Here is a 9,291-nt window from a genome sequence, read left to right on the forward strand (position 1 = left end):
TTAGGGAGCACGGGGTTTAGGGAGCACGGGGCTTAGGGAGCACGGGTTTAGGGAGCACGGGTTTAGGGAGCACGGGCTTAGGGAGCACGGGGCTTAGGGAGCACGGGGCTTAGGGAGCACGGGGTTTAGGGAGCACGGGGTTTAGGGAGCACAGGTTTAGGGAGCACGGGGCTTAGGGAACACGGGGTTTAGGGAGCACGGGGTTTAGGGAGCACGGAGCTTAGGGAGCACGGGGCTTAGGGAGCACGGGGTTTAGGGAGCACGGAGCTTAGGGAGCACGGGGCTTAGGGAGCACTGGTTTAGGGAGCACGGGGTTTAGGGAGCACGGGGTTTAGGGAGCACGGGTTTAGGGAACACGGGGTTTAGGGAGCACGAGGCTTAGGGAGCACGGGTTTAGGGAGCACGAGGCTTAGAGAGCACGGGTTTAGGGAGCACGAGGCTTAGAGAGCATAGGGCTTAGGGAACACGAGGCTTAGGGAGCACGGGCTTAGGGAGCATGGGTTTAGGGAGCACGGGCTTAGGGAGCACGGGGTTTAGGGAGCACGGGCTTAGGGAGCACGGGCTTAGGGAGCATGGGTTTAGGGAGCACGGGCTTAGGGAGCACGGGTTTAGGGAGCACGAGGCTTAGAGAGCATAGGGTTTAGGGAGCACAGGGCTTAGGGAGCACGGGTTTAGGGAGCACGGGTTTAGGGAGCACGGGTTTAGGGAGCACGGGCTTAGGGAGCACGGGTTTAGGGAGCACGAGGCTTAGAGAGCATAGGGTTTAGGGAGCACGGGGTTTAGGGAGCACGGGCTTAGGGAGCACGGGTTTAGGGAGCACGGGCTTAGGGAGCACGGACTTAGGGAGCACGGGGTTTAGGGAGCACGGGGTTTAGGGAGCACGGGGCTTAGGGAGCACGGGTTTAGGGAGCACTGGGCTTAGGGAGCACGGACTTAGGGAGCACGGGTTTAGGGAGCACGGGTTTAGGGAGCACGGGTTTAGGGAGCACGGGGCTTAGGGAGCACGGGCTTAGGGAGCACCGGCTTACGGGAGCACGGCGACGGCGGCGGCTCCGGGCGGCATGCCGCTGTTCTTCCCCGCCAGGCTCTGGCACAGCTGGTGGACGGCGCCCTTGGCCATGCCGTAGCCGATCATCCCTGCCAGATGGAGAGAAGACAATCGTGACCACGGGAGCCGGGCACACGGGCACACGGGACTGCAGGACCGTGCCCCGCTGCCGGACAGCCACGCCCACAGGCCCCGAGTGACAGGGCGGAGGGGAGGAGGGTGACCGGGGCGGGGGTGGAGGGCGGCGCCTCGGCCTCGCGGCCCCCGGGCAGGCGGGCGGGCGTCCCTCTCGCTCCTGGACGGCAGGCGGGAGCCGTGGGAAGGCTCTGGGTGGGCGCCGACCCCGGCCGGCTTCTCCACGCGGGCACCCGAAGCTCCGCCAAGCCCTGGGCTCCCTTCCCACTCACTGCAGCGACACACCGGCAGGGAAGCTTTTGGGGATCAAACCCAAGCACCCAGCTACCCAGATGGCCTCACTGTGTGCCACAACCCTTTCTTTGGGTACAAAGGTAAGAGATCGCTTGTAAGACACAAAACAAACTGTCCATAACTAAGAAAACACCGCTTTCCAATTATATCATGACGCATGATCCCCAAGACAGGATTGCCATCCCCACCCGGTGCTTAACCGCTCCAGGGCGGCCCGTCATTTAGTACAGCTCACCCGCCAGTCCCAGGCACAACCTGAGACAGCGGAGGTGAGCAGCTTTCCAAGTGACAATTTTCTTTCCAACTAGTGGGTTTATTAATAAGTCTGATTCATAATTTACCCTAAACTACTCAGATTTCCCCAGGTGTGGGGGAAGTAAGGACCAAAGTCAGAAGAACTCACAACCCAACGCGGTTTCTACATCCCATCCAGCAGCCCAGAGCACAGGGACACTCTCCTTTCACGGCAGAGTACTACGGGCTTACCCGGGGTCCCATCCAGGGCAGCCTTGGCACCGGCCAAGGTCAAGAGGCCACCCTCCTTCAGGTGCTTGGTGGCCAGGTGGCTGGAGATGGTCGACGTCCACATACTCTGCTTCCACATCAGGTCACAGTTTTTAAAAAGAGCTGAGAAGGAAGGAAGGAAGGGAAGAAGGGAAGGAAGGAGAAAAAAAAGTGGGCTCATCATTCCCAGAGAAGGAATCAAAATCCACGCTCAACTCACACAACCCAAGACTCAAGAAAGACCCCTCCAAGGTCTTCCCCCCGCCCATTCCTCATCCCCATTTGTAACAAGATCTAATTAATACAAACAACTTCCGGTTCAATGGCAGGGACACAGTTTTGATATCCCAATCAAGGCTCAGCTTTCCTACCTGCTACTTGGTAAAATTTGAACCAGTAAGTTTAAGCAAACAAAGCTGAAGTTAACAAATTTACTAGATTGGTATTGTCTCAAACCTGTTTAACCAGCCAGGCACTGGTAGCTCATACCTGTAATCCTAGCTAGGCAGGATACTAAGATCTGAGGATCAAGGTTTGAAGCCAGACTAGGCAGATAAATCTGAGAGACTCTTATTTCCAATTAGTGAGCAAAAAGCCAGAAGTGGAGCTGTGATCCAAGAGGTAGAGCACTAGCCCTGAGTGAAAAAGCTCAGAGACAGCATCCAGGTCCTGAGTTCAAGCCCAATATGAGAACATGTGCACACGTGCACACGCGTGCACGCGCACACACACGCGCACACACACACACACACCTGTTTAATCTTATGATGGGTATTAGATTTTTTTTTGGGGGGGGGTCCGGTCGTGGGACCTGAACTCTGGGCCTGGGCACTGTCCCTCAGCTCTTCAGCTCAAGGCTAGCACTCTACCACTTGAGCCACAGCGCCACTTCCGGCTTTTTTCTTATGTGGTGCTGAGGAATCGAACCCAGGGCCTCGAGCATGCAAGGCAACTGCTACCACTGAGCCACCTTCCCAGCCCCTAGGTATTAGATTTTTAAGAACGTATATGTTTATGTCAGCTTTTGGTCATGATAAAAATTCCAAAAGATTATTACTCGGTGGGAAGCTTTTCCTTCACTTATAAAATGAGGTGTTGTCACTACCTTGCCATAGAGTTCTATGGTGTGAAGGTGGTTCCAAGGTCAGGTGTGGGAAACTTAATCCCCAGCACACAGTGCGGATTGAAGGATGTGTTCACGGGAGGCCATGCCCAGTGTCGGGGACTGAGCTAGAATCCTAGCTGCCCAAGAGAGTGGAGATCTGGAAAATTGAAGCCAGCCTAGGCAGGAAAGTTCACTGGACTTCATCTCCAAAAGCAGCAGCAAAAGGGGCTGGGAAGGTGGCTCAGTGGTAGAGTGCTTGCCTCGCATGCATGAGGCCCTGGGTTCAATTCCTCAGCGCCACATAAACAGAAAAAGCTGGAAATGGTGCTGTGGCTCAAGTGGTAGAGTGCTGCCTTGAGCTGAGGAGCTGAGGGACAGCGCCCAGGCCCAGAGTTCAAGCCCCATGACCGAAAAAAAAAAAAGCAGCAAAATAAGCAGGGCTGGAGACATGCTTCAAATGGTATCATAAGCAAGAGCGAGGAAGGCCCTGGTTCAAACCCCAGTACTGCCACTTTTTAAAGAGTCAAGTCAAGAGCTCTGCACTCACAAACTGGTGAAGCCATGACTGCAGGAGTGGGCTGCTGGCAAAAGGATGGGTTCCAGGCCCCCTTCCACTCTGTTCCCCGTGTTCTCTTCCACTGGGAGATGATGCTAGCGGAGGCCCTTGCCAGGGGCCAAAACCTCAACTTTGGATGTCCCATCCTCCAGAACTGTGAGAAATAATCTGTTCTTTACAGACAGCCCAGTCAAACAGACATGCTCAGCTACTGTAAATATTCCGGGAGACAAACAGCCAAACAGCTGCCTGGCACCCAGGTGGTGGGCAGTCCATGTCAGCAGGGCAAAGGGCAGAGCAGAGCACAATGAATGATTAACTCAGAAAACAACTTACATTTGGATTTGGCATTGCCCCCGGCCCATCCTCCGGCCACACAAAGAATGGCGTCCACCTTCTGATCACCCAAGAGCTTTCCAACCTCAGCGGTCACCTTGAACACAGGGACACAAAGCGGCGTGAGTTGTAGGGCAAACTGAAACGCACCCTTACAGACACCTCAGTTTCTTTCTTCCTATAAAGCTGGCTGGCAATTTGCATAGGAAACTAGTCCACAGACCAAACACTGCCGAGGTCCAAGTCAATTTCAGTGAGATTCTCCTTACAGACAGTGGAGAACGCTGAGATGCGCTGGGGCGTAACAGTGGCAAAGTGCTTGTCTACCACGTGCAACATCCTGGGTGCGATCCCCAGTACCAAAAAGAGAAAAGACCAAAAAAAAGCCAGAAATAGAGTAGTAATATACTCTGATATATTCCTTTCTAAACTTTCTTCACAAATGATAGAATCGTAACCTAAGAAAATGTCCACGAAATATCAACAGCAAGGTAAGACTGTCAATGGCACAATATTGGTGAGTACAGAGTGCTTGGGAGTTCTTTTTGGTTTTGTTCTGCCAGCCCTGGGGCCGTCTGAGTCTTCCTGATGCCTTTCATACTCAAGTCTCAGGCAGCGGCAACTCCCACCCAGTGCAGCCCTCGTGAACATCACGACCTGCGGTGGCGGCCCAGACCACAGGGACCCACTCATAGAAGGCTTCTCCAGACCCGGGGACTCCACCCCGCCCAGTCCCAGCTTTCCCTCCTCTGCTCACATGATGCTATTTTGCTTTCGCTCAATGCTAAGAGCATAGCCATCAAACCCCACTACCACTACTGCCAGCTCAAATCCCACAGAAGCTACCCCGGCCTTTTGACCCTGAGCAAAGACCTAGTCTTTCTGGGCTTCCGCCTCATCATTTCTAAAAGGGAGATAACATGAGAAACAGGTGTTGCGCATTGTATGGAGACCAGGTGCCTTCATGTAAATACAGCCCTCAGAATGGTGGCTGGCAACTCATGAGGCCGTGTCAACGTCTAGTACAGCCCAGGAATCACACAGTCAGGGCAAGCATGAGGGTCCTACGTGGGCTACACATCCCAAGTTTCAAAGGACCTCAAACTGAAAACATTCTGGGAAAAAGAAAAAACCTTGTATCTGTATCTGTTAAACATGTTAAGGACTTCTTTTTCTTGTCATTATTCACTAAATAACATGGTTTAACAAGTATTAACATGGTATTGCTATTATGTAAGTACTGTCATTGAGAGACAATTTAAGGTGTACTGGAGGATTACAGGTTCTATACAAAGACTGTAGTCTTTATATTCATGGAAGAGAGCTGAGCATCTGCTGAGTTTGGTGCCCGCATTTACTATTCAGAACGGCCAATGGTCATAAGTCTTCAGTGTCCCGATGATGAGGGAAAGCGCAACTGAATGTAAAGTCGACCCACTCAGACCCCGAGTTCACAAGAAGAGCGTGCTCCGCCACGCCCTGGCTGGCTGGCTGGCTGGCCATGCCACTCAGCACCTGAAACCCAGCGCTTCCAGGGGGAAAACTGCCCATCCCCAGCCTCATAGAATAGTGGTGAAAATATGGCACATCAAGCCTGGTGCTGGTGGCTCACGCCTGCAACCTGAGCTACACAGACGCCTCGGGTCTGAGGGTCACAGTTCAAAGTCAGCAGGGGCAGGAAAGTTCGTGAGATTCTTATCCCCAAATAATCACCCCACCCCACCCCACCACCCACTCCGACCCTCTGGCATGCAAGAAAAAGCTCCAAGTGGAGCTGTGGCTCAAAGAGCACTAGCCTTGAGCAAAAAAGCTAAGGGACGGCCCCAAGGCACTGAATTCAAGCCCCAGTACCAGCACTGGAAAAAGAAATCTCAAAATTCAGAAAAATGTGGTGCCTCATACAAAGAGGGAAGGGGTCTCTGGGAACCAGGGCTGGGGCGCTGGCGCAGGACACACTCCACCGAGCCCTGCAGCCGCCCAGTGGAAGACTCCTCCGAGTCAGAACAACTACAAAATGTAGATGAAGACATCGGCACATCAGTACCAATGATCCTTCTAGAAAGTGACCCTCTCCTAGGGAGGAAAGGAATGAATCACAGTTTCCCTCCATATTTGTGTCATTCTAACGGGCTTCTTGTTTTACATAACAGGAATAACATTATAATTTAAAACAAACTGAACAAAAAATCTGTTCATGCTTTGAGGTAGGTAACTCTATTTTTTAGAAAAGACTCAAATCAGATAAAGACCAATCAGATACAGAGACAAAGATGGTCACCACACCACTCTTGATAAATAGTAAAGCAATAAAAACAAAACAAAACAAAAAAAAACCATGAAGCAGAAAGTAAACTGTGGGCAATCCACAAAGTGAAAAGCTCTGCCTACAAAGAGGCTTTTTTAAAGTAACGCACTGGTATTTAAATTAAATGCATAATATTTACATACACAATTTGAATATACCTTTAAGAGTTAAGTATATCTGAAGATACATTTAAAGAGTAAATTTTTTGAAAAAGTCTAACTGTAAAATAATAATACAAAATTATTCCTTCTTGCAAAAGTAATAATCAGTATGCCTAAGCCAGACAAGAAAATAAGATTATACAATTTATCTTTGTAATTAATTTTTTTTGTTGGTTCTGGAGTTTGAGCTCAGGGCCTGGGCACTGTCCCTGAGCTTCTCTAGCTCAGGGCTAGCACGTGACCACTTGAACCACAGCTCCATTTCTGGATTTTTGTAGTTAATTAGAGACAAGTCTCACAGACTTTCCTGCTGGGTTTGGCATCCTCAGACCTCAGCCTCCTGAGTAGCAAAACTTGCATGCGTGAGCCACTGGAACCGGATCCATTGTTTTTCCTTCACTTTCTCTAACTTTTCCTCCACAGACACAAATAGCTTTTATCATTACAGAGGCAATAGTGGGAGGCTGGAGGGGGAGGTTCCGTGGCAGAGCACTTTCCCAGAGTGCTCGAGGCCCTGGTCTCTACCCCCAACGCTGTGAGAAATAAATCACTGAAGGAAAAACTACCTGATCAGCCTGCTCCGTGAATGAGTCTGTCATTTTAACAATGACACTGGCACTCGCTTCTTCGTTCTCCACCACGTCAATGCTGGCAACCCACTGAGCAAAGGAAAAAATAGTTTTGGTGAGGAGAGAGGAAGTTCTTACTTCTTTAAAGACCCACACCTGGAAACGGAGGGAGGGGGGAAGGTGGGCTTATAGGTATCCCTATCCGAAATGCTTGCAATTGGAAATGTTTCATATTTTGGACTTTAAAAAAATTTTTGGAGTATTTGCATATATATCTATATATCCATAGATATCTATATGGACATAGACAATATCTTGGGGATAGAATTCATGTCTAAACCCAAAATTCACTTGTTTCATATATACTTTATACTCATAGCCTGAAGGTCATTTTACACAATGTTTATTAAATATTTTTGTCATTATAAAGGTGATGTACAAAGGGGTTATCATTTCATAAGGCAGGTAATGAATTCATTTCTTTTGGACAGTATCACCCTTTCCTTTGCTCTCCACTAGTTTTCCTTCTCACAATTTTTTAGAAAATGATTTTGTTCAAGCATTGAAGTTTCATGGTACAGAGGTTTCCAGTTGGGGATCATATAGGCTCTCAAAAAAGCTTTGGCCTGGGGCTGAGGGTGTAGCTCAGTCACAGAGCGCTTGCTTCACACACTCAAAGGTTCCACCCCGAACACCAGAAGAAGAGAAAAAAAAAAGCTTACTTGGGGGGAAGCATTTCAGGGATGCTCAAGATACAAGTGGAAAAAACAAACAAATAAAGCAGGGCACTGGTGGCTCACGCCTGTCATCCAAGCTACTCAGGAGGCTAGGATCACTGCTCAAAGCCAGCCCAGGCAGGGAAGTCCATGAGACTCTTAGCTCCAATAAACCACCAGAAAACTGGAAGTATCACTGTGGCTCAAGTGGTAGAGCACTAGCCTTGAGCTGAAGAGCTGAGGGACAGCACCCAGGCCCAGAGTTCAAGTCTCATAACTGACAAAAACAAAAAAACAACACAAAAAACAGCGCTGACCTCTTACCTCTTACGCACCCTACACCCCAACACCTTCCTTCCTCCCCACCATTAACACTTCTCCAGGGCAAACCCTCCTTCTAGAGACACACAGAGACAGCAATTCACATCTCAATTTTTTTAACCCCTTTGAAAATGGCAAACTCTTCTTAGCTCTAAGACTAATATAAATACATTATAACATATAATATATATGTATATATTATATAAACAAGTGGCTGCCCAGATTGCACTCGCAGGACCACATCTGGAGGACCCTGCCCCCCACTAGGACCGCTGCCCTGAATCAGAGGGGTTTCAGGTTTGAGGTCTGAATGCTGACTCTGCCACAAAGTGGCGCGTGTGTGTGTGTGTGTGTGTTTGTGTATTAATCAGTTGGCAGTTTCCTCCCCCAAAAAGCAGGCTGTTAAAGATTAATAGGGCTGGTTAGAAAGAATTAAATGAGAAGAATGAAAAACTCTGCTGGCACAGGTGAGGCTGGGTTCATATTCCGAAATCGGGGCTGCTCAGTCTGAAGTCCCCAGAGATCAGTGTCTCCACTCTAACCAGGGATCAAAACAAGCCCGAGGGAGTCACAATGACACAAAGAAGTCTCCATCACCGCCCGCCCCCGGGACAGGAAGGGGGGTAACAAGGACAAGGAATGGAGGTCCACCAGTTCACCAGACCGTGCCCGAGTCCCGGTGAACCACGAACCCCACGGGAAGGCGCGGCCTTCCGCTGCCCGCACTGGGCCGGGCCGCAAGGGCGCACGGACGTTCTCGGAAGGGCTGGATAAAGTTGGGAGCCCGCGGTGCCGCGGCTCCCCGGCCGATCTGGGAGGCCAGCCCGCGCATCTCGGGGGTGGGGATGGGGCGAATCCTACGCTGGACTCCGAGCCCGAAGGAAAGGCTGGGCCCTCGTCCTGCTTCGAGGGGCTTCGTGTGCCCCGGGGCGTCGGGCCCGGCTGGGCGGGGACGGCCGGGGTCCAGGCCTGACCCTCATCTGGAACTTTCTCTCCCGATCCCGCGTCCTGGCTCCGCCGAGCACCGAGCCGAGGCCCGCGGTGCGCACGCGCCCCGAGACCGGCGCGGGGCGGCGCACGCACGTGCAAGCACCCTCTCCCCGACGCCAGGGCCCCCCACTTCCTCGTGACAGCCTCCCCGCCAGCGGCACCCCCAAGCCACCACGAGGCCCGCGCCGGGGCCACGGCCCCGCAGACTCCGGCATTACCCAGTTGCGGGCCCGGAAGGCCTGCACGCAGCG

At 51.5% G+C, this 9,291-nt stretch overlaps 1 protein-coding gene across 1 annotated transcript in view; it reads right to left on the reverse strand.

Moving 5' to 3' along the window:
• Nucleotides 1–9,291, reverse strand: part of Qdpr (quinoid dihydropteridine reductase) — a 15,842-nt gene that overhangs the window by 5,879 nt on the left and 672 nt on the right. The window contains exons 2-6 of the mRNA XM_013008891.1: nucleotides 9,259–9,289; nucleotides 7,011–7,103; nucleotides 3,979–4,075; nucleotides 1,964–2,104; nucleotides 1,029–1,137 (exon numbers count right to left, since the gene is read on the reverse strand). Coding sequence (XP_012864345.1) covers nucleotides 1,029–1,137; nucleotides 1,964–2,104; nucleotides 3,979–4,075; nucleotides 7,011–7,103; nucleotides 9,259–9,289 — 471 coding nt within the window. The remainder of the gene's footprint in view (nucleotides 1–1,028; nucleotides 1,138–1,963; nucleotides 2,105–3,978; nucleotides 4,076–7,010; nucleotides 7,104–9,258; nucleotides 9,290–9,291) is intronic.

This window comes from Dipodomys ordii, unplaced genomic scaffold (assembly GCF_000151885.1).
Source record: "Dipodomys ordii isolate 6190 unplaced genomic scaffold, Dord_2.0 Scaffold8, whole genome shotgun sequence".
Classification (NCBI taxonomy): domain Eukaryota; kingdom Metazoa; phylum Chordata; class Mammalia; order Rodentia; family Heteromyidae; genus Dipodomys; species Dipodomys ordii.